This window comes from Colletotrichum fructicola, assembly GCF_000319635.2.
Source record: "Colletotrichum fructicola Nara gc5 chromosome Unknown KSG_Nara_v1_contig02, whole genome shotgun sequence".
NCBI lineage: Eukaryota > Fungi > Ascomycota > Sordariomycetes > Glomerellales > Glomerellaceae > Colletotrichum > Colletotrichum fructicola.
The window spans coordinates 2575166-2599501 of record NW_027094052.1 but is presented as its reverse complement, the minus strand read 5'-3'; the positions used below and the strand labels follow the sequence as shown (position 1 = coordinate 2599501).

General features: G+C 54.8%; 6 protein-coding genes across 6 annotated transcripts; 1 reads left to right on the top strand and 5 right to left on the bottom strand.

Moving 5' to 3' along the window:
• Nucleotides 1–853: 853 nt before the first annotated feature.
• Nucleotides 854–1880, bottom strand: CGGC5_v003471 (uncharacterized protein; the record flags this gene model as incomplete). Its single annotated transcript, XM_032033996.1, has 2 exons — nucleotides 854–1650; nucleotides 1733–1880. 2 exons carry the CDS (start codon nucleotides 1878–1880, stop codon nucleotides 854–856), a joined length of 945 nt encoding a protein of 314 aa, XP_031886828.1.
• Nucleotides 1881–12947: 11067 nt separating this feature from the next.
• Nucleotides 12948–13826, bottom strand: CGGC5_v003470 (YJU2 splicing factor-like protein; the record flags this gene model as incomplete). Its single annotated transcript, XM_032033999.1, has 1 exon — nucleotides 12948–13826. One exon carries the CDS (start codon nucleotides 13824–13826, stop codon nucleotides 12948–12950), a length of 879 nt encoding a protein of 292 aa, XP_031887122.1.
• Nucleotides 13827–15366: 1540 nt separating this feature from the next.
• Nucleotides 15367–18122, bottom strand: TUBGCP5 (Gamma-tubulin complex component 5; the record flags this gene model as incomplete). Its single annotated transcript, XM_032034000.1, has 2 exons — nucleotides 15367–17970; nucleotides 18051–18122. 2 exons carry the CDS (start codon nucleotides 18120–18122, stop codon nucleotides 15367–15369), a joined length of 2676 nt encoding a protein of 891 aa, XP_031887120.1.
• A 600-nt stretch (nucleotides 18123–18722) lies between these two features.
• Nucleotides 18723–20070, top strand: KTR4 (putative mannosyltransferase KTR4; the record flags this gene model as incomplete). Its single annotated transcript, XM_032034002.1, has 4 exons — nucleotides 18723–18864; nucleotides 18928–19188; nucleotides 19244–19862; nucleotides 19914–20070. 4 exons carry the CDS (start codon nucleotides 18723–18725, stop codon nucleotides 20068–20070), a joined length of 1179 nt encoding a protein of 392 aa, XP_031887124.1.
• Nucleotides 20071–20314: 244 nt separating this feature from the next.
• On the bottom strand, nucleotides 20315–21492 carry WDR83 (WD repeat domain-containing protein 83; the record flags this gene model as incomplete). The annotated part of the gene is made up of 2 exons (XM_032034003.1): nucleotides 20315–21354; nucleotides 21447–21492. 2 exons carry the CDS (start codon nucleotides 21490–21492, stop codon nucleotides 20315–20317), a joined length of 1086 nt encoding a protein of 361 aa, XP_031887123.1.
• Nucleotides 21493–22300: 808 nt separating this feature from the next.
• On the bottom strand, nucleotides 22301–23882 carry ACS2 (1-aminocyclopropane-1-carboxylate synthase 2; the record flags this gene model as incomplete). Its single annotated transcript, XM_066151128.1, has 3 exons — nucleotides 22301–22528; nucleotides 22576–23531; nucleotides 23657–23882. The coding sequence occupies 3 exons, from the start codon at nucleotides 23880–23882 to the stop codon at nucleotides 22301–22303; spliced, it is 1410 nt and encodes a 469-aa protein (XP_066009375.1).
• Nucleotides 23883–24336: the final 454 nt, after the last annotated feature.

The following is a 24336-nucleotide window of genomic DNA, read 5'->3' as shown; positions in this document are numbered from 1 at the left end:
CGCGCATTACGGATACAAGCGCAGCCGCTCGGTTATGATTCATTACCTTAGTCAGAAGACAGCGTCAGGAGAGAATCCGCAGCGCTGCTATGATCGATATCAAATGCAGTCAAAAGATGCTTAGGAAAATAAGAAAAAAACCATCCGCCGCTAGGGCCCGTTCGGTGACGGCGGTTATGCTAATCTACGGACTCCTCCTGGCCTTTAAAAGTGAATGCAAGACGGACGACAGTGAGTGGGCGCGCGCGGGAGTCAATTGAACTGGCGGGTGGCTTTTGCGGACCCCAGCGGTGAACGGGCTTGGGTAGAGGGTAAAACTACGGCGGGCAAGTCGTGACGAGGACCGCTGATTGGGGAAGGGCGTGACGAAGGGCACGTGACCTGCAGCACCTATCCCGCGCGGCGGCGGGCTTCGGGGGCTTGCAAGCCGCCCGTCTCGGGTATCTTGCAGCTCGTCCAGGGCCCAGATTCTTCCCGAGGCGGAGACGATGACCCGTTGCCGCCGGTGGAACTCCATTCCCGTGTATACGAATACACGACCTTCTTGGCGTACTCTCATCCTCTAACTTAGTTGATAGGGACAGATGCCCACGTCGCTGGGTGTCAATTAAACCGCATACACACACAGCACACACGCGTCATGGTTCAGTGCCGCATATGAACTGTCGCATTGGCATGCTCCTCTACTTATATACTACATTGCGCATCCCACACACGCAGCTCCCCTCAAAAAAAGCGGCAGCCAGAAGAAAAAGAGAAAGAAAGTTAGGATCTTCTGGCCTTCCCCCACTTAACAGAAAGAACTCCTCCAACCGTCCCCTTTTTGTACCCATATGTGCAGAGCGGGCGGGAATCACAACCAGACGAACATCGTACCGACGGCGCACAGGCACACGGTCATGAGGTTCAGGCCGGGGACGGATGCGGCCGCCTTCATCGGGTTCGAGGGCTGAGCGCCAGTCGGCGGGTTCGAGGCCATACCGGGCATGGGCATCGTCATACCAGGGGTCATGCTCATGCCGGGCATCGGGGCCATACCAGGGTTCGCGCCGGGAGTGGTCGGGGTCGTAGGGGGAGGCATCGAGGGAGGCGCAGCACCACCGCCGCCGGGCATGGGCATGGGCATGTTGCCAGGCATGGTTCCAGAGCCGGTGCCGTTTCCGCGCGAGGGGCCGGTGCCCATTCCCGTGCCCGCGCCGACGGGGCCGGCGTTCGTGACGCGGAAGAAGTTGCCCGCGACGACCTTATCCTGCAGACCGGCGGCCATGAGGGCGTTCATGGGGTTGAAGTCGCGGCGGTTCTGGGCGGCGCCAGAGAGCGCCATGAGGCCCTGCTGGGAGATCTGGGTGTGGTCGACGGCGACGAAGGTGTAGCGATGGCTAAGGGGCTCTCGCGCGGGCGGGTTGGGGCCGAAGTACGGCGCGAGCGCGGCGGCGTTCATCTTATTCTGCATCACGAAGACTGTCTTGGTGCCCGCGGTCGTGTTGAGGATCGTCGGGGTGTCGGCGGAGGTGAAGCCAGTCTGCATCCAGTGGAGCAGCGTGCCCGTCTTCGGAGGCTGGTTGGTCGGGACGTCAATGTCCACCATCATCACGGCGTACTGGCCCTGCAGCTTCTGCTCGGTCGCGATCGTGGGGACGTTTTGGCTAGCTGATGTTCTGTTAGGTTCTATTTCCCTGCGCGTTGCCTACTCTTCCTCCCTGTGATGATGTCTGTATGGGTAAGCACTTACAATCCCTAGGAAGGTTCACGCCGTCCACCGCCGAAATGCCTTGGAAGGAGACGATTAGGGGAGTGTTGGAGGCGGGCATGAAGCCCATGGGCGTAGCGGCCGACGTCAACGTCGCCGCCGCCAGGACGGCAATAGCCTTGGACAACATTATTAAAAAATAATCTCGAAGGAGCGGATAGGTAAATTTGGTTTCTCTCGCTGCTGGTGAGTTAAGGGATCACTAAGGAAGGAATGAAAAGAAAGGAAATAACAAGACTACCGGGCTCAACCACAACGTCGTTTAACAGAGGAGGGAAAAGAGTTTCGTACGCGCCAGATGGGTGGGTGAGGCGCCGGCGTAGACATTATTTAGGGCGAACACATCGCCTTCTCTCGTCGCCTCACCCATACAGAGAGACACACACACCAAAGTCTTGGAGGGTGGTGGCCATCCCGCGGAGCGGAAACATTCAAGAGCCAAGATGAAACGCTGTCTCAGCAATCTTGTTACAACACGCAGGCCACGCTGCTGCATCAAGCAAGCATTGACCGCGATCACACTCTCTTGCTCTCGGGAGATGTGCGTCGATGGGCGGGGAAGTGTGTACCTGAAAATTATGCAGGGTCATCCTTATTTGAACGTGAGAGCACGGCCTGTGAGTGTTTTCTGCGATGTCGCAGGGCTGCACCATCTAGCGTGTTTGCTGTCTTGTTCCTTCCCAAAGTGCGCAGTAAGTTTGATTTGGACTTCTTGTCTGCACATTAGTATTCGGTGTTAATCCGCTCGCAATTGCCAGACGTGATGTACGCCTCACCCGACTAACTCTCAGTTGACATGATTGATTATTTCCACTCATTCTGCTTTATTCTGCAAGAACACTCGACGATTATCTGGGTGAGCTCAAGTCTTTGCCCAAGATGGGATGTTTGTGCGACGCCGGCACGGTTCCAGAGTCCCTCCGGGGTCTGTGGGTTTGTGATGCGCCTTACATCTTTAATTGCTACTCTGTAGTGGCCGTTACGCCGGGAGCCAATCACGTTCTTCTGGGACGAACTCGATCTTCGCCAAGTTAATTGAGGGTGATTCCATGATATGACATAAGTCACCAGACCGCGGTTCTTCGACCCCCCGAACGACGGTCCAGTTATTCCCCCGGTCTTGGCAATATGTGGTAGCTATAACTCGGGCACTGCCGGTCGTCCAGCTGGGAAAGCCATGGATGGTGGCTGTACTCGGTATCGCTGGCACAACCCCGCCACGACCAGTAGCAGATTTGCAGAGAAGCATGAAACATCGGCCTTTTGTTTCCGATACTCGGCTCCCGGAGTTTGCTGGTGCTCTCATCAATGGGCTTTCGTGAGGTTCAAATCCAAAATGGACGCCATCTGAATTTTGCCACGAGGCTCTTCAAGTAACCGACTAGAGGAATTGTTCCTAAAGGACGAGTATAATTCCCACTGGATATCCGGCTGGTTGCGGAGCCACACTGACTCTTGGACGCGACCCCAGGAGATGGCGGAATGGGCAAGACGAAATAGGCCGTTCAGTGGTGTTTGGCAAAACCAGACGAAAGCGAGGCACGACCGTTTTTCCGCACCCGCGTGAGGGAAGGGTCTCGACCGACTTACATGATTCGCGAGCCTGAATCGCCAAGGCAAGGTTTGCTGACCTCACCAAGGAGCCCAGCACGGCTTTGTGGAAGACCGGACCGGACCAATTCGTCTGGGTGCGTCTTGGCAAGCATTGAGAAATGCCTCGTAGATCTGCGAAAGCCGCAGTGTTCGTCAAGGTTGCGGGCATCTCCCAATCGAACTGGTTCGTAAATTCGACCACTGTGGCATCACGAACCGTCTCGTTTGTGGGTGCATCCAGTTGGCGGTCTGGCAGTCGAAAGATCGACGCTGACGACACCCAGATGGAGACTCGCCGCCCGGAGACTGATGCATCCATGGCCTTACTGCATAGTACTCCTCCGGACGACCAAAGTGCCTTTGAGGGATAAAGACAGATGGCGGACTGCGAGAACCCTGAGAGGTTTTGGTCGAGACCGTCGACAAGGGCAAGGGACATACATTTACCACCGAAAGATCTTTGCCTGGCGCACCTCGAGAGTCCCTCCAAGTATCACCCCCGCCTCTGGATGATTATGTCAGTGGGGTTCAACCGGAGGATCGACAAAGATCAACGTTTGGTTATCGTGCTCGCAGACCAGGAGGCAAGGGTCTTACTGTGAAATCAGACGAGGACTGCAGTAGTTGATCGTCAGTACTCCCCATTCTGCCCGCCACAGAAAATAACCGTCTGTCCCCTCCTCGAGATAAGTTTTGAGATTTGTTCTCGGCGAGGTGCGTCTGAACACTCGGATACCGGTCCCAAAGGGTTGAACATGAGAGATAAAGGGCATCTCATCTAGAACAAGGTTCTGAGATTTGGTGTCAGGTCCGAGAGGCGAGGTTTCATCTGAATCCGTCGGCCATTGTGAGGTCGACGGGACACTTTAAAGTATGTGTGGCAGTCGGAGAGGGAGGGCCCGGCAAGGTCTTGCGAAAGAGGAGGTGACGGTATGCTCGCTTTCGTGAAAGGAGTTACCTAGAGGGGTCTTGCTTCGAGGAGTGATTAGACTTTACGCCTGCGTTGGCAAGCAAGGCACAAGACTCTTGCCTCGAGGAGTGACACACGAGGCGCTTTCTCCATAAGCCCTATAATAGGCTTTCGTGGCTTTTGAAGCGCTCTCCTCGCCACGTTGTCATCGTGGCTGTTACCCCTCCGTCTGGAAGCTTTGGGGAGGATCATGCACCAGGACGAAGTCCCACCCGGCCCTCGGAAGTCCGGCCGAGTTGATTCCCATTAGGTCCGTGGCCTCGGGGATCTTTGTATCGGCCCTCTTCGCCTACTCCCCGGGTAAGCACCGGGCCCGACACCGGTGAGCTGCTGCCACGGCATAAGGCCTATTGTACGATCTCCCACACAGATTGGACTTCAAGGCTTCAACGGGTCACATAAGCTGCAGCTCGTGAGATTTAAATGCATGTGTGGGCAGGGCAAACATTTCGCCGCATCCTCGGAACAACCGTCAACCAGATGACCAAATTCCATCTTTCGAAGTTGGCAAATGCTCCAAACCATAGAACAGTCACTAGATAATCCACGTATGTGTTGTTCCGTTCTAATACTATGTTCATGACAGACGGCTCCAAATCTCATGGTTGCGGACCAGCACCATATCGTTACTGAGTATGTTGCCCTTCTTCTGGGTTCATATCCGCTTCGATCGATATGAAGGAGCAAAGAACGGGAGTCTCGAAGTGTCGGTTCATCGGTTCATCGGTTCATCAAGGAGACGGCCTACTTTTCCTGTGTCTGCGCGGCTATATTTCCTGTGTACTTAGCTACTTATATTACTGACGAGAGTGACGATGAATAACGACGGGAATAGCGAAGCAGAGTAAGTTATGACCACAGGAAAAGCAGTCCCCTTGCTACAAGACCAGTAGTCGCTGTAGCACAGGGAAAGCAGACGGGCTCTTATCAAGGACTTAGCTTCGTGATCATGTAGTTGATTCGGATTCGGGGTTTGTGAGTCACATGCTCGCGCCCAAAAGAAAGAATTCTGAAGCAAATGCTTTGTTTTCATATCGAATTGCTTGATTCCCGGGGCTTGTTTGATATTGTACAGATAGAAGGTCCGATGTCTATGTTGAGGGATCATGTCAGCTTGGAACCACGCAAGAAGGAACTGGAGAGGGCCGCGCGAAGAAGGTTCAATTTGTCTCCTACCGGCGAATTTTGTTGCTTGTCATCTTGCGTCAATACTGAGTCCCCTGAACACGATGATGGCCATGCGCCCGCAGTGCTACCATGATGTGTGCTTCCAAGAAAGAGCAACGGCTCGTGCCTGTGTAGTAACGTGAAGATGGCTTGCGGGGACTATAGAAGACCTACTATTCACATACAAGCCAAACGGAGAGAAGCAGCCCAGAGAAGATGCGGAATCGGCTGACTAGCCCTCCTACCCACTCTCCCCCAGGTATAACTGGAGAATGCATGTCATAAGAGTACTTGATATGTAGTAACAGTACCTCTCATCAAGCAGACCCCGGGCTTCTCTCCATGTAAATCTTCGGAGAGGGCATGTTTTCCAGAATACTGGACCTCTCACCTTGGGATTTCTTGACGTATCCCGCGTGGACTTTACGGGATGGACTCTGGACCGGCGCACAGTGGAACGTCATACAGCTCCAACCAACCCCAGTATTCCCACGGGTGCCTCATATCTCTCGATTTTCGTCACGGCTGATGCTGCTGAACATCTCAATGATCACGCCAGCAGCGGGAGCTCACAATCGGCTGATGGCGAGGCGAATTCCTACACCGACACCATGAAACTCTCGCTCTCAGACCTTTGATAGACGCCGTTGAGAAGACACTGACGTCCGTCAAGACACACCACCGTCCCGTAACCGCTGATGCCCTCCGGGTCCTAAGTTGGTGGTCGTGCCACCGGGGAACGGGGTCGACGGCCCAAATGACGGAGGGTGACGGAGGGGGATCATCAGAGGGTTCGCCACAGGCCAATCACTGTCTACAAGGGTTCCGGAATCGAGATCTTTACCGTCGGGCCTCGAGTCACCAGGCGGACGCAGACTGGTGTCGGCGGAGAGTGGACCTACTGAGCAAGACGTCGGTGTTTCGGCGTGGGTCTAATGCTATTATTCTGTCAATACACGGCCCCAAGGCCCAGACTCTCATGTTGGTTCGAAGCACACATAGCTAGTGGGAACCACCAGATCTCATCAAATTTGGTGACGACGAACGAGACAGCCAGCCTGGACCGCAAAGCGAATACAAGGGTTGAATCCGTATGAGCTCGTGGGTGCATTGAGGCCACTGACGGTTCGGGTGGAAACGATGTAGGATAACATCATTCATGACGTTCCAGCAGCACTTGCCTCCTAATTCCCCCCCTCTTCAGATCTTCAGAAGCTCCCACAACACGGGCCACATCGCAGAGCAAGCGAGAAACCGATGTCATTGTGCTGAGCCATTCGTTCATAGCAGCCGTTGAAAAACGCGAGCGGCTCCTACCGCGGCCCTACGGCCGTTGGTCACAAAAGGAATTGACGACATGGAGGCGAAATGCAATGATTGAAGATTTGCTTTGTTAGTTTCGCTAGGCTGATAATGCCAGGGGTTGGAGCTGGTTGGCTATGCGGTCACCGACGCTCATCGCCCTTTCTTCGGTCTAGATGCGCAACATGGGATGTCTGGGGAAGGAGAGAGTGAGAGCGGCGCCCGTCCCGTATGATGCTTTGCTCTTTGGGGCATGGTGTCACTGTTGAGATGAGGTGAGGCATGTCGTCATCACGTGTGATGCTGGGCGGTCCCCAAGTCTAACCGCAGCAGCTACCACCAGCGCGTCTGCAAAGAATGCGTGAGCCTCTTTTTGGTTCGGGCCAGACGTACGTATGGGTCGGGGGTATGAATCCCTTGGCGCACCCTGATTGCCTGCCTGCCTGTCTGCCTGCCCCCCAACTCGAGGCTGAGGCGAGTTTGCGCATTAGAATGTGGGCTGGAGTGATGCAGGTGGCGGGCAGTTGCTTCATGGAAAGTGCCGTTGAGCGTTTAAGTGAAGAGCTCTGTTCGTCTAGCAGCCGCGATGGAGGGGGAGTGCTGGAGAATGAGAGCGGGAGAGAAAGCTCTGGTCGCACGATGATGATAGCTGTGGCAAGGAATGAGGTAGAAAGGATCTAGACCGTTGTGTAAGAGGAGCCCCCCCATTCCTCAGAGACGGAGACCCAGACCTTAACGTCAGGGTTGGGGAGCCGCATTCCAAAACGTCAAAACAATGTGTCAATCTGAAGATCCAGAAGAAAGGGTCCTGCCGGATCTCGACGTAGGCGTGTGTGTTTCTCGGTTCGGTCTGGTCTGGGTCTGGGGCAAAAAAGGCGATATGACTGGGGAAGGAACGTGTGGTGGTGCTATGAGGTCGTCGCGCGTGTCGTTTCCCTTCCTGTGACGGAATGAGCCAGCGTTTGAGGAAAAGGGGGGGAGTGCGAACTGTAGTGTGACGGAGCATTCTGCCAAAACGCTACTAGGTAGGCGGAACTGAGGGGAGGGGACCAGAAAACGCTGCGTCCGCGGGTGTGATTGGTCGAGAGCTGCTGCAGGGGGCTCCGACCGTCGGGGCAGGGGTGCTTGTGTGACATCATCGGGCGCCGCATCAGTGGCGCTGCGTGACTTCAGAGGACACCTGATTGGCAAGACCTGACGACACTCGCGACGTAGCTCGAGGCAGGGCCGCACATCCAAACGGCGAGTTAGACGAAGAGAATAGCTTCGAGCATGGTGAGTTCCGTCAGCCTTGACGTCTGTGTGCTCGTGTGAGGCTGTCGTCGTCGAGTCTGTCTGACTACGCAACTACGGTCGGTCTCTACGGCGACACTCCCTCCTGCCACACGATTTCTTCTGCAGAGTTCCATCACGTCCCGCCCCCGGCCGTCCGTCGCCCATCCTGACGTTTACGGTCCGGTTACGTACCGGCAATCTTCCGTCAGAGCTGTCTGACTTCTGACAGAGAGTCTTTGCCGCACTCCAAGGGAGGCAGACAATCCGTTACTGAAATCGGTCTAGACCGCCCGAACCTACACACAACCACCACCACAGGTGAACCACACAAACAATTGGGACACCAGCACTCATCCCCGCTGTTTCGCTGGCTCGCAATAGCTCAAAATGTGTCTCGTTGCGTCGGATCTCAATTTCATGTGGGTTGATGCCCGCTGGATTTCTCTCACCTGGGAAAACTTCCGAGAATCTCTCGGTGAGGGCTGATTTGAATCGGCCGGATCTGATGTAGCACCACCCCCGTACACATTTACTCGTCCGCCTCCCGGCTCCGTGATGTTCGACGAAAGAGCGGAGAGATCCCGACTGTTCCAATTTTCTCCAACCTGCCAGAATCTGCAATGCACCACGGTCCCTTTCTTTTCGAATCTGACGTACCTGGCGGTTGGCTCCTGCCCCCAACCGTATCGGAGAGGTCTAGATCCGGTGGACCATTGCTGTCTAGGAGGGTGAGGGGCAACGTCAAGCCAAAACCCTGACGCTGGCCCTGACGTGGGTGCTGAGGCCGTCGTCGGATGAGGGAATTAAACGAGGGGGAAAAAAAACCATCCTTTTCTCGGAGGGGGAAGGGATGGGAAATTGAGGCCCAAGAGCGCCGAAACCCCAATCTTGCGGCCATGGCAAATGCGCAGAATCCCATGCTGGCGTTAACTGGTGGGTGGGCGCCGCCGCCGCCGCTCCAGGGGCCAAGGGCTCACCATGCGCATGTCGAGTCGGTACGTATCGTTGAGATCTGGAGGGCATTCCCACAGAACACGGAGATCTTACCAATGAGAGGCCGTCCTGGGGGTTGAGGCAAGACTGGGAATGGCTTCACTTGTCGCGGCCAAAGTGGATGTCCAAGTCGTCTTTTGGGGTCCGTGCTTCTGTCCCCTGGGGTGCCTGGTTCAAAAAGTGGGATACGTACCCGTCCGTAGCAAGGAAGTGGAGGGTAAACGGACGGCACTGACGGTCAGCAGCAAGACACGGATCCACACTCGCAAACGACCACACCCGTGGTCCGGCCGACGACTGAGGCGCACCGGCCAATGACGTCTGCTCCACCCGCCGATCTTTGACGACAAGTCTTGCTTGGCTACTGCTTCTTGGCCGCACCGTTGCCAACCCTCTCTCTTTCTTGCTGCTGTTGATTCTCTCTCTCGCCGGCCTTTCTGTGTGAGGCGGCGCACACTCACCCAATCTACTCTACACCTGCGCTAGACGAGAAATGGCTACTCTCCGCGGCTTGCTTGCCTCCACTGTCTCGTTCCTTGTCATGTCAAACCACTGACTGCCAGTGTCTCTGGTCAAGTGCCAGTAGCGCGTGTCTCGTCTTGTCGTTGACCACCTTGATTCTTCTTTCTTGCTGGCCGCCTGCTTTCTTGCTTGTGACCGCTGGCCCCGTCCGCCGTAGCGTTGCTTGCGGATGCTTCTTTTATTGCACTTGCTTTTGGGTTTTTTTTCATGGGATTCCCCCGTACCATTCTGCGCTTCCCCTGGCGGGCGAGGTACAAGCGAGAACCCACACCTCCCGTCGAGGGTGTTGTTGGTGGTGGCCTCGGCGGAAGGTTTCAAGCTTTCGATAATTCATTTCTTAATCCGCCATGGGATGGGCAAATCAAGGGTCCAACACATGCGTGCCGGCGGAATCTCGTGAGGGGCACGATACCACGACAACACAAGACACGATAATCCCTATCGCTTGCGTCCTGTCTCTGTTGCCATCTTTCACAGGTGGGTGGGACCTGCCGCCGCCGCCCGGTCCATCCCCGTCTGGGAAATCCATCCTGCCTCTCAGGGTCCTATTCAGAGACGTAGAGAAGAGCTGCAAATGTGATTGCCCATCTTCGTTGCCTCAAACTCTCTCCCCGAGCGAAAGAAAGGCCCCTCACGGGCACGAAGCTCAACAGCTCACCCCCCAAAAGAGGAGAACTGTGGCCAATAATGACATGGCTTGTGACTTCAGTCTGGACACAGGATCAGCAGGGTCTTTCCGTTCTTGAACCCGGCGGCGCCTCAACCACACCTTTCTGCGTTCCCGCGCTACGGCACCCTGTGCTGCTGTTTTGTATCACCGTACAGAGAGAGCACCACTCACTGCATCATCCAGCCCTGTAGCACCCGTGGCGAGGAGGGGGGAGGAATGAAGAGCACTTGCTCGCCTAGCTGGCCCTTCCACCATACGGACCACGAACCCCCCGGCTACCAGTTACGCCATATCGTGCAGACCTCAGCCCGGGGGGTCACCAGTAACGCTAAGATGCCCATCAATCACCGCCGATCCCTTGCGAATTGGGATAAGGCGGGATATGCAGCAGCAGCCTGCGCGGATGGGAGCGCTAGCGACGGAGGATGAGGGGAGAGGGAAAGGAACTGACGGTCGGTCTCATGTCTCCCCAGCGTCTGTCTCTGCGCCTCTGCCTCTCAGACCCCCCCGCCGCCGTCGCCGCCCCCCGGGCCCCAAAAGGGGGGGTGTAAGGTGAGGTCAGGGTAGGAGGGGTGCAGCATCTAGGGGGGGTGCCGAAAGGTCCCAGTCCCGCTAGTGACGGACCCTGTGTTTTGCCTGACGGGTTTGCGTTGCTCTGCTTGCTCACCTCACACCAAGCCTGCGCTACCGCACCCACGCAACCCCATCCTGCCCAACTTTTCCCTTCCTTACGTCTGTGTTCACCTCTTCTCCACGACAAGGCTTGCCGCTGCCGTGTGCCTGGCCTGCGCGACCCTTTCGCCCCTCTTATTTTCATTTATAAACCCAGGGCCATTCCTGCCATCTACCGTTTTCCGTCTCCCGTTTCATCAGCATCAGCTTACAATTACCAAACCAAGCCCGCACCGTCAAACCAACAACCACTCCTCTATCAATTTTCATTAAAGCTACAAACCAAAGCTCACATACAACTCTCAACTACACATCTCTCATATACAACGTCCTCGGTCAATATAACTTGACCACCTCCACCAAACCAACACCAATTTATTCAATCGTCTCCATGAGCCCTTCCACCATGCCCGCCCGCCAGGACGCCTACTCCGTCTCCATCCCCATCTCTCCCCCTCCCCCGAGCGATCTGTCGACCTACATGCGCTCGATGCACCAACACACCAAGCGCCAGATGGAGGCCGCGAACCGTTCATCGTCGCGGAGATCGGGTGGCCGCACTTCTTACCCTGGCCACTCCAACGGTCACTCTAGTCCCGACTACAGCTCATAATCGGGTCTCTTAATACGTATTATACAACAGCTGGCCTCCGAGGTTAACACTGGACGCCTGTCCCTGGCTGTCACATTAAGGCATCGGCTCCGACATTTCAGAAAGCGAATGGAGCGAATTGAAGCAACTGGCGCGAGGAGGATAAAACACGAGATTGAGGCGTACGATTTGCGACCGGTACAACTGTTACGGTGAACACCCGCAACGAAGCATTGGAATGGCGCTAAATATTTGTTTTTGATTGTTCATGTTTATTCATTTACAGCCAAGCCGAGATTTGGTTCTGGTTCTCGCAAGGCGTTGGGGAGAGAACATGGGCAGAATACTGTCTATGATTTTACGAATAAATGAAATTTTCAATCGTTATCACCACCAATGGCACTGCCTTGCAATCGTGACTGTGATATATATAACCGCGAATATTCCAACGCCATTTCTTTGCTAGCAGGTGGTGTTGGTGCCGTTGCTAATGTGGTTGCTATTATGAATGGTGTTGCCTGTCTACTTAGACCACACTAACGATATGGTCGGTAGTGTTATTGATTTTGCTTGTCTAACAATGCTGATTCTTAGTCGTCACCGTTTCACTATCTCACTTCTGACAATTAGTACCGAAAATTCCAGACAGGAAAATTAGTCACAATCCTAGCCTTGCGACTAGTCGTACGTCCATCTAACCAACATCACAACAAACTAATTTTCCTAGCCTCGATTTCGAAGCTCAGTACAATCCCCGTCACGATCGGCTCGTCCCCAAACCGCCCCCCTCCTTGCCCCCGTCTCCGCGTCACTCTCCCGAAAGCTCACATGCCACCAAAAAGCTTCACACACAAAAACAATCTGACAAGCTCACAAGCTTAAACAAAAATGACTGCGCTACGCCAAGCTGAGCACGCAGCATGAAAAAGCAGGACGCCTATTACCGTAAAGATCCACAGTCCCTCAGTTCATGGACGGGGCGAATTAGAGTTCACCTGAGCACAGATGCATACCCGGTGTCGTCAGGGGAGGAAGAAGAGGAGGGTGAGGTAAGGCTCCTTGCATAGCATTCATGGAATGTCACCGAAGGCGAAGGGTGCAAGCGAACGAAGGTCGAGAAGTGACGTCTAATTTCTCCAAACTTGACGTGCAGAGTCTATTCAGCCCATCCCCCACCGACGAACGGGCCTCGACCGTCCCCTCGGTCCGCACACCATTGCCTAACAATCATTACGCCGGAGTCCAAATGCCATAGGTCGCCTCGTCTGTGCGACGCCTCTGTTCCGAAACGCCATGCCCCCCCAACTTTAATATTCCCAGATAATCAAACACCAGCCATCCATGTGTGCGCCGGCCGCGCGATGACGTGCAGAAGCCTCAGCCTCGCCTGCAACATGACGGCAGCCTTCCAAATTTTGCATCAGCCGTACCCTCGTCTCACTCACACCAGCGAGGGTTTCTTCTTGATGCCCAATGCCGCAGAGTAGTCCTTCTTCTTCTTGACCGTCCTCTTGGCGGGAGGCGGAGGCGGCGGGGGCATCGACGAGGTATCCTTAGCCACAGTCTCGCTCTTCGCCGTTGACGAGGACGCAGACGAACCCGCCACCGGCTCCTCCACAGCATCGTCCTCAATAATTTCCTCCCCAAGGTCCGCAGCAGCGCGTTCCCTAGCAGCGGCGAACGCCCTTCTGGCAGCCTCGTCGTCCTCCCTCTCCAACCGCGCCTTCTCCTCGTCCTCGGGCCTGACGACGTAGTCCGCAAAGTCGACGCCGTCCTTCTCGGACCGCTGGATGCGCGCGTTGCGCTGCCGTATCTCGTCCAGCGCGTCGGCCGCGGCCATCTCCCTCCGCGCGTCCTCGTTCTTGGCCTCCAGGTCGGCCATCGCGTTGCGCTCCTCCTCGCCAGCAGCCTCGGCCTCTTCGCGCTCAAGTCTGTCCAGGCGCTCCTCGACGGATTCCTGTTCTTCCTCCTTGTTGCGCCAAGGCTCCATGTTCCGCACGGCGCCCTTGACCATCATGTAGCCTGCCGACTTGGGGTCGGTACGGAAAACGATCTCTGAGGAGCATCTGGTGCAACGGATCGAAAAACGGTGTATTTGGATGCCAAGATACCGTTCCTCCTGGTGCGTCTCTTTTCTGGAATTGAATTTACGACCTTTATAAATATATTCGCCGCAGGAGGTGCACTTCATCGAGTAGGGCGCCATAATTCTGACGGTCTGGCACTTGGGGCCTGTCGACTTGGGCCCACGCCTGCGGGTGATGTCCGCCGGGTTAAAATCCGGGGGGTAGTACTTCTGGAGGACTTTTCGCTCGGACATGATGGGCGATTCGGTGTGTGTTGTGGTTGTGGTTGGCGCACTGTCGTGGGAGTCGCTGGTGAAGAGGTGTTGAAGATGTCGCGATAAAGCTGCCTGCACTTGCCCAAGCTAACTTCGATGGTTGATGGATGACAAAGGTGGGACACGGACGGTACGTAAGCCCCACCTAATAGACGGCCCTCGGAATTCCGGCGGATCAGAAATTCCGAAATACATTAACGGTTTCGCCACGACAACAGACAGTTTCCGTTTTCCGAGTATTGTCACCGTTTCAATCATGAACACTACCGTCCGCGCCGCAAAGACATCTCGAAACTGAGCATCTTTCTGCTTCACATCACAAGCAATTCATAAGTCCACAATTGCCAACGTCGCTACATCTGGGCCCTTTCTCACCTCGTAGGAGCTACCTCCGGTTTCCAGGGGACTAACCTGAACACTAGCCAAAGTCAAACCCGCGCTGTCGGCGTCGTCCGGCGACGAGCCTCACCAATCTCCATCTGACTCCCGACTTTCCTTGTCCGCACGTGCAGAACCAAGGTCTACCGTCCATCGAACCTGATCACGCGCAGCAGAGCCCGAGCTTCTCAAATTTCCCGACATTCATGGAATTCCTTCTCCAACTCGGGCACCAACGCAACCCCCAACTCAAATGGTCGTCCATCGTCGACGGCCGCCGTGGGCTGATCAACAGGGCAGACATGGATATGCCCAGAAGACAAAGGAACTGAGGGGTTAACGTGACACCGTTTGGCCGCTCCAGAATGCGACACTGAATGGGCAGAAAAAGTTGAGGGCACAGGGGATGAAATTGTTGGATATGGCATCCTTGGTCGTCCAGCCTCGACCCGAGGGTGCCCCACTGTCGATCTTGCTCGTTCCAAGGTTTGAGGACGGCTGGGGACCGAAAAGTTGGCAGCGTCGTTGATTCCGTCCCGCGAAAACAGGGGTCCATTGCATGCGCGTCTCAACACCGCTAGAGCAACGCGCAGGACGGCATCGTGAAAAAGCAAGACGATGGTACTCTGTTCCCGAATGGTCCGTGAAAAGGGGTCCTTGGACTAAGGTACGCCTCAACAGCCGGTTGGTCATGAATCACCACCCGTTGCATCGGAACGCTCGTATCACTCGCAAAGACCATAGTCTGCGGGTTCAAAACCGGAATCACCACGCAAGACCTATTGACCTTGCAGAGGTCGAGCGGCACAGTTAAGCTGCCATACCGCTCTCCGGTCGGTGGACGTTTGCATCGTGGGATAAAGCGAGGACGACTGCTGGGCTCACCGAGCATCATCCCATCGCGTTTGACCGCTCACCCGCCATAAAGTGATCATCGCTGCGCGATTCCCAATAATTTCAGTCTCCTGCAGATGGATCCTGCAGCCACACAGTCTGGCGTTGGCCGAACGGTTCGACATCAGATGGGGAATCAAGGAATCCCATTGATCCCTAGTTCGCTCCTGGCTCCTTGTCAAACTTTAAAAGATATTGCGGGTCTACGGACCAAGTTCTCAGTCAGTCAGCCACGCCATCCCTCCTTTCAAGCGCCCTCTCTCACGCCCACCTCCAGCATTTCGGCCAAGAGGTCCCATTTTGTTGCCGCCTCGTCGCTTGAAGCCCTGGCAACCCCCCTCAAACCCCCACAAATGAACCTCAAGTGCCTCTCGAAATCCGTTTTAATCTCCCGCAGGCTCTCGAGGTAGCCCTTGCCCCCATTGAGGGTGCCCCTTTGGGCCCTGTCCCCGAGACCCTCCGTTCCGTCATCGTCACTGTCTTCGGTGTAAACGACCGGTTTTCGCCGGCGAGGGCTCGCTTTCATCGGCGAGGACATGAGCGACAAGCGGGACAGTTCCTGCGCCTCCTCCGCCTCCTCGGCGGCACTGGCGCTTTGCGCGTCTTCTAGTTTCGCAGCCAAATCCATTATGTCCAACGTAGCACCCCGTATGGGATCCAATTTTCTGCCGAGACACGCCGCGTCAACAACCTGCTCCAAGAAGGCTGCATGGACTCTGATCATGGCATCGACGTCATACGCGTCTCGTAGATTCCGCCGCAGCTGTTCTGTGTAAGGTGCTAATACCAACGTGACAAGGTATGTCTGGATGCAGTTGCAGAACCACATGAGCTTTGAGCGGAGAGAATAGTACAGAGCCCTGTTGCCCCAGATCTCCCTGTGGGTTGCGAGTTCGTCTAGGATGCGGTTACGTTGCAGCAGACCGGCGGCACGTCGGATCTGCATTAGCAGAGTGAACACCGCCTGGTAATGGACTATCGTATCTGGGGTCACCACCAGCTGTACGGGCCAAGGCAATCGATATTGGAGAAGGATCTCTGGCAATGCCTTTTGAACCTGGTCGCGAGCAGCGACGACGGACACTTTCTGACCTTCTTGGCGGACGTTGACGACAATACGAGTCGAATCAACGCGTGACATGAAGGCCTCCTGCGCCAGTCCGGTCAGGGAGTATCTATCATGCCAGTCAGGCCGAAGGGCGTCTAGCCTCGTAAAGATCCCTTTGCAAAATGTGTCTGCGGCAGATCCGTCGGCCATGAGATACAGATACTTCAAGGCCTCGATACCTGCCTCAAGCTTGCAGGAGTCGAACAAAGCCTGTTTCAACGTCTCGGATGTGGCGTGATACTTGCTTTGCATCCAAAGATTGAATGCGGATGTGAAGAGCTCAGGGAATGGCGCAAGTTCCAAGCCGGTTGGGCACACAGAGGCGAACGTGAGAGGTGGCTCTACTTCCGCCCACAAAGCCCGAACCGACTCGTACTTGCCGAGGTGTTTGAGGACGACAATGCTCTTGCCAGCTCGGAATATCTTGTCAACACTAGGCTGAAGAAAGCTAGGAGCGTGAAGGACACCGTCTGATGTTCTCCTGAGTTTGAACTGTTCTTGCCAGACCTGCCGAAGTGGGACTTGAGTGGATGACTCCGATACAAAGAAAATTTTGTCTCCTGGAATCAGCTGTCCCTCCGCCATCCATAGATGAATCGGCCGCAGATAAACTTGGAAACAGTTGAAGAATATTTGGCCCAGAAAGTCATACGTCGTGCTGCGACCGGACAACTGGGCGACGCCGATCTCGTCGTAAAGGAGCTCCAGGTAACGGAACGCGCCGCCGTTTGCCGGGTCGTAAAGCTGCCGAACGATTTCAGACAGGGCTCTCAGGGGTTCAAGGTGAGGCCTGAGCTCTTCAAGAATGGCCGCCATGCTGACGACCGTATCTTCGCGCGGGACTGACAGACGCTGGTGAATATCAGATATTCTTGTGTCAAATGTTCGTAGGCTTGCAAGAACGTTGTCACGGAAGACCTGGAAAAGTGGTGCATTCTGAGCCTTCTTCGCAAACGTCCGTAACAGTGACATCTGGCGACCCGTTTCGGCGTATGCGTTTATCAATGCTTTGTAGGTATCCCATGTGATATTCGACATCTGGTAGGCAGGGTCGGGAGTTCCGTCCTTCTGGAAAAGCGTCGTAGGAAGGCCTTGCAACATAAATAGCACCTCTCTTGTCGTTTGGAACTCGGTGACAGGAACCTTGTGTTGCCGACCAGAGGGCGCCTTTTCAACTTTATGTCTCCACGCTTGACTTTCTTGCACTTCTTTGAGGGCAGCATCATCCGCGGATGCGATTTCAAAGTCCTCTGGCCTCCTGCCGACTACGACGTCGGCACCAAACAGCGACGTATCATCGGTCTCGCTTGCGGTATCTGATTTGGAGTCGATGTATTCGTCGGCCGATCCGTCGCTGTAGTCGATGGACTTCCATATATCGGGATCATCGTTCCAGCCATCCTCCTTGGCGATGTCCTCCCACCTGAGGGGCGGCTCAGCATCTCCATCTGGTTCCCGTAATACCTCTAGGTCGATCAATCGTGTTTTCTGTGTCGGTCGGTCGGCAAGCTCGAGAAGAAAGTGCAAAATATCTGGTGTCCATTTGGTGTGGTGCTCCTCCAGCGCATTTTTGCTTTCTCTAAACGCATCGGCCAAGCCTTCACGATGGTGGACCCGGAATCGCTCCTCGAGCCCTACAAGCTGGTTTTCGACATCGAATTGGTTGGTTCGCAGGAAGTTGTTGTACCTCAATGTGCGCAGCGATGATTCGCGCAAGAGATTGAACTTCTGCCGGCCGATCTGCTTGCCACGGTGTTAGCAGTGGACGGGCCGAGCTGCATTGCATTGCGTACAGCTTCAAGATGGGATGAACAGTCTCACACCTTGTCGGGCGTCGATGTGATGACCTCGACAAGCTCGTCCGTCAGAGCGGTAAGCTTGGCGAGAAAGGCCATGATCTGACTCCGTAGATAGACCGTCGACGGGTGTCGTCGGGGCTCAAATCATGGGAGCGCGCAAGCATGAATACAATTTGCTGGTGCTGCCGGGAGACGCGTTCAGTGTTGCGTTGCTCGATGAGGACGCGCCGGCAGACGACACTGCAGTTCCATGCCCGGAAGGAGGGGGGCGGGGGTGTTGGGCCTCCTTATCGATGCAGTTACAGGGATTGGATAACGAAAGCACCCGCCATAGGCCTCATGCTGGACGCTAATTGACAAATTTCATGGGGTGACATCAGCCTCAACCAGCCAGCGACCGGGACAATTGCTGCAGCGCCCCTTTTCGAAATTTACGCGTAAGAAATCTGGCCTAGCCAACACCGATCAACGTTTCTCCCTTTAACTCCAACGACGACCCTCAAAACGACGGCACGAGCCGCGACCGAGAATTTCCCACCAAAACGGACGACACGACTCGGCTCTTCCACTAGCCCTCGACAATCGCGCGAACCTTCTGCTGACGACGGTCCACCGACCAAGAGACGCGGCAGACATAGCCTCAAACCCTGTGTCCACGAGTTCGATTGCGACTTTGCATTCCACATTACGCCCAACATGGCGGTCGCGCGGCCAGTTCGAGCTCTGGCTCTAGCCGCCGTGATGCTCTGGTGTTTCTTCCTCTATCAGATCTTTGGCCCCGAGAGGCCGATAACGAAGCCTGTGCGCTACGATAACGGGCGAGACCCCAACCTAGATCGTGAGCTGCCTCTACTGCCCTTGGTTGCTCATTGGCGGCGCTAACCATTGTGACATCAAACAGCTACCGGCGAACCCTCGGGTGTACTAACGTATGCCTCCGACAAGTATGCCCCAGGCATTGCGGACTCTGCGCGCATCAACGCCACCCTGCTGGCGTTGGTCAGGAACGAGGAGCTGGACCAGATGATCGGATCCATGGTTGACCTCGAGAGGACCTGGAACCACAAGTTCAACTACCCCTGGACCTTCTTCAACGAGGTCCCCTTCACGGATGAGTTCAAGAGGAGGACTCAGGCGGCCACCAAGGCCGAATGTAGATACGGTACGCTATTGCTGTTCGCCATGGTTCAGTGCACGTTCTAACCGGCTTTTCTCAGAGCTCATTCCCAAGGAACACTGGGAGATGCCGTCGTGGATCAACAAGGATCTCTACGAGGAGTCTGTCAAGATCCTCAAGGAGAACGACATTCAGTACGCCGACAAGGTCTCGTACCACTCCATGTGCCGCTGGAACAGTGGCATGTTCTACAGACATCCCGCTCTGCAGCACACCAAGTACTACTGGCGTGTTGAGCCCAAGGTTCACTTCTTCTGCGACGTTGACTACGATGTCTTCCGTTACATGCAAGACAACAACAAGACCTATGGTTTCACCATCAACTTGTACGACGCCCCCAAGTCCATCCCGACGTTGTGGCCCGAGACCGTCAAGTTCCTTGCGCAACATCCCGAGTACATCCACGACAACAACGCCATGGCGTGGCTTACCGACAAGGCTGGTCGTCCCGAAAACAACATCGACGCTAACGGCTACTCAACCTGCCACTTCTGGAGTAACTTTGAGATTGCAGACATCGACTTTTGGCGCAGCCAGGCTTACGAGGACTATTTCAACCACCTGGACCGTGCCGGAGGTTTCTTCTACGAGCGATGGGGAGATGCTCCTGTGCACAGCATTGCCCTGGGTCTCTTCGAGGACAAGTCCAAGATCCACTGGTAAGTGACGCAACGACATGTATGCGAGCGACCACAACTGACCCGCAATAGGTTCCGCGACATTGGGTACCAGCACATTCCCTTCTTTAACTGCCCCAACTCTCCCAAGTGCAAGGGCTGCGTCACCGGGCGGTTCACCGACGGCGAGGCTTGGTTGCACAAGGACGACTGCCGTCCGAACTGGTTCAAGTACGTCGGCATGGACTAATTGGCCCTCGTATGGGCATGCTTCCTGTTCTGTACTTTTTTGGTTGGCAACAATTGGGGATTTGCTAGGGAGCATCTGGGTACTGACGGTGTAGGGCGTCTGCGGAACATCCATACGTGTGTAGAGTACCACGGGGTCAATGACGGACATGACCTTGCATGATTTTGAGACATTTTGCTAGAAATTGGGGCTTCTAAATAAAAAGCCCTGTACAAAGAGCATCTCATTTCCATGATCTATAACTTTATAACGAGCCAAAAACAGTCGCGACGCCAGACGTGCCGCCGACACAGAACTGGTCTCCCCATCCGTCATCTCGCCAGGCCATGCAACTAATGACATTGCTCCTCTCCTTCTCCCTTCCGTCCTTCCCAAGCACTTTCTTCTTTGGTTCATAGCCTTCGGGCCATGGGACCTTTGCTGTCGCGACAAGCTTGCCGGTCAACAAGTCCCAGGCCCAAATCTTGCCCTCCCCGTTTAATCCTGCCGGCCCAGTACCGGCAGTCAACTCGTCTCCAGCAATCACATACTTCTCCTTCCCTCCGAGGATACTCTGCACACGCAGCTCTTCGTTCTTCCATCCAGCATCCTCATAAGTCTTCAAGCAGCTACCGCTGTCCCGATCCATCAGCCGGATCTTGCTATCGAGCGAGCCCACCAGCATCGCCTTGCCATCGCGCGTGAGCTTCAAACTCGTGACACTCGCCCCCATAGTATCAGTAATGCACTTCCCCATCCTCACGTCGTAGCTCCTAACCCGTCCATCAACGCTGCCCGCGACAATCTCTGCGTCTCTGACGACAAGCGCCGTGACGGAGTCCTTGGCCTCGTCCATCACCTGCACCGGCTTCGCAGAGTTGGATTTGCAGTCCCAGACCCGCACGCTGGTGTCGAAGCCCGCCGAGATGACAAGCGAGTCCCCGTCCCCGCCGAACGCGACGCAGTTGATGCGCGAGGAGTGGCCGTGGACGTTGCCGCCGAAGCGGCGGAGGGTCGTGGCGGATGCGACGTCCCACAGGAAGACAGCGCGGTCGCCGCCGCAGGAGGCGAAGCGCTCGTTGTCCGCCGCGACGGCTAGGTCAAGTACTTCGTAGCCATGTGAGGCATAGCTCTGGATCATGCGGCCCTCGGGCACGCGAGGAGTGGTTCTGGTGGTGAGGTTGGAGGTGTAGCGGGGGTTGGCATCCTGGGTTGCTGGGTTGTACAGGCGGATGGTGCGGTCTGCGGAGCCGGTGAGGATGTAGGTACCGGGAGACGAAGAGTATGTAACAGCATGGACGGGGCCTTGGTTTTGTGAGTCAGTAACTTGGCGACTTGAAAGATATGAGTGCGAAGGGGTTCGCATCTCAAAGTCGTGTCCCGAGTTCGCGACTCACCATTCGAGCCCAGCAAGTGGGCGACAGGTCTGTCAGGAAATGACATCTTTAGCGGTCGGCAATACGCCCATTACGAGGGGGAAATAACTCCTGGCCAGCGATCTTTCATGACTCGAAGAAATGAAAGTCTTTTCGCAGTTTTTTCTTACGCGCGCCCTTTCATGTAAGTTGTTAGTGGTCATGCTCGTTTGAAGAGGTAGATAGAGTGACCCTCTGGATCCTCGCTTTAGTGCATAAATGTACACCGTGAGATTGACTCTGTGAGATTCTACATCACCCCCACCAAAGTCAACGCGAGAAATTAATGAACAAGAGATTGAAGTGAGTGACGTGAGAGAAGGAAATCCAAATGTCTGATATCTGCGAAACTTCGTGCAAGAGGAAACCTCAGTCGGCGAAAATTTTGGCGGGCGCATTGCGCAAGCTCTCTAAGCTAAATTTGCACCCAAATTTGTAACAATGGCCGGTTGGCCCAATGGCAAGGCGTCTGACTACGATTTCATCGTGCAATCAGGAGATTCTGGGTTCGACCCCCAGGCTGGTCAATTTTCTACTTTTTTACTTCATCTTCCTCTGTGAATAACAACTGCGTGCGTGTTGATCCTCTTCTAACAACGCTTTGGTAAGAATGCCTATGTTTCTTGTGCTTGAGCGGCTATTTCCCCCTGAGGCGCATTGGCACCCTGATTTAGTGATTATCATCGTCGTTATGTCTAACACTGTCCTCGTGCCTTATACCTAACGTCGTTCTTGATGAAAGTAAACCGAAGTTCCCGATCCATTATGAGTAGATAGTAAATAAAGTGGCATAGACTTAGGATAATCAGCCGGCATCTTTGTGGGTGGTTCTGCTGTTACTTCCCGCAGAGGAGGAAGTGCACGATTGACTTGCGCCGCGATGCCTCGTAGTGGATGGCGGAAGTTCTTTGACAACCTTTCCCACGATGGTCAGAATCCGTCAACTTTGACGTGGTTTCAAGATCTTGCAGTGCCTCTGCGAGTCGAGACACGGCAAGCGAGACAGCTTCTGGATTGCCTGTGTATACGAGCCTGAAGCATCCTGGCACTGGTGACATAGACATCTTCATACAGGTCAGCGGCATTCATCTCACGCAACAGGACAACTCACTTCTCCGGGGCTGAGAAAGACGTCAGCCTCACGCAGCAGGTGCCGAAAAAGCTTCATCTCTCGACTACTGTGGTCGTCGCCTGCGAAATAGTCGAGCCATTTCGTCAACTTAACAAAGATGAAGACCCCACTATCGGCCTCCCAGAACGGAATTCTGTACTTGTCGAGGAGTTTGGCAGTGAAGTCGTACTGCTTCCCGAGCCTTTCGCGATAGACGGACACATACCGGTCGGCTGCCTCCTCATTCTGCAGAAAGTTCATGAAAAAGGCGGCCGAAAAGCTCGTCACCCACGTGAAAAGCACCAGCCGTCTTACAGAACGCCAAAGGAGTTCGTTACGGGTGACGAGAAACCCGAGTCTTAGCCCGCCGCAGCCAAAGTCCTTGCTCGCGCCGTACATGCAGTGTATGTTCTCCGTAAACACCCCGTTTTCGGGGTCATCTGGGATGCTTAGCACAGATGTGAAGGGTGTAGCTGCCCGGTCATACGGAGTGAAGGTAGACAAGGCGTAAATCTCGTCGGATAACAGGTGCATCTTCCGCTGGCCGCAAAATCTGGCGATTTCGATGAGGGTGGCGCGTGGATATGTCCGTCCGCACGGGTTGCTTGGGTTGCACAAAAGGAGAGCTTTGGGAGTGACGCGGCTCTTCTGGGCAGCAGAGTATGCTTTGCCTAGAGCCTTCGTAACTTTTGCAGAGTCCTTGACCTCGAACTGATCTTCGATGGTGTCGAGATCGACGTTGATGAGATTGACGCCTGTTCTGGCGCAGACATCATGAGGAAACATCATGTAAGTCGGAGTCATGACCATTATTCCCTCCCCTGGATTACACATGGCAAACGCCATCATGTCGATGAGTGAAGTGACGCCGTTCGTCACTATAATATCATCTGCGCTCAGAGCCCGAGCCGGGTCGAAGTGGCGGTTCATGAAACTACTGACGGCTTTCGAAAGGCCTGCAGATGTTAGACCTGAATCTATGTAGTGAAACACTTCTCACCTTTCGGTCCCATCACGTCTCCGTATTTCATAGCTAAGACCGAGTCAACTCTGTTGCGTACTCAGACATCTCATCGCATACCTTCACTGAGACTATATGACTTTTCAAAGTTGGTCATTTCCTCCTCCAAAACGTCATTCATGAGGCTGTTAATAGCTCCGGAGAGGTCGATAAGACCGTCAGGACATATCTCGGGGTCGTACTGTGGGAGTTTGCCCGCCTCATTTTCGAGATCGATAAAAGCCCCTGATTCAAGATTGGCGAGCGCCCGCGTAGACGGCTCGATGGCGTGTTGCTTCAATGCCATCTTCCACGGCCTTCAACTTGTCTTCACGTCCAATTCATCGAAAGACAAAACTATCACCAGGGACCTAAGAAGGCAAGGTAGAGCCCCGCATCCCCCGATTGCGATGCCGGGGCCCCGGCAGATAGTTTAGGCCTGCCTAATCGGGCAGTCCGTTGCGCAGCATAGAAGCAACTGCAATCACCACATTTTGGACATACTCCAATGATCACAAAATACAAACTACCGATAATGGTGTATTTAACACGGGATTGTACGAGTCACCGTCAGGATTTAGACTTATGGGCATGATCCTGGGTGACTATCGACCAGGAGCGTCGGGGATGCAAGAACATGGCAATGCAGGATAAACTCCAAATCAGCATATCCGCGCGCAGAAATTTAAAGAATCCCATGATGCCCATCAACACCAACCAGCCGTGCCGCGCAAGCCGGTCAATGGAACTTTATCAACAAC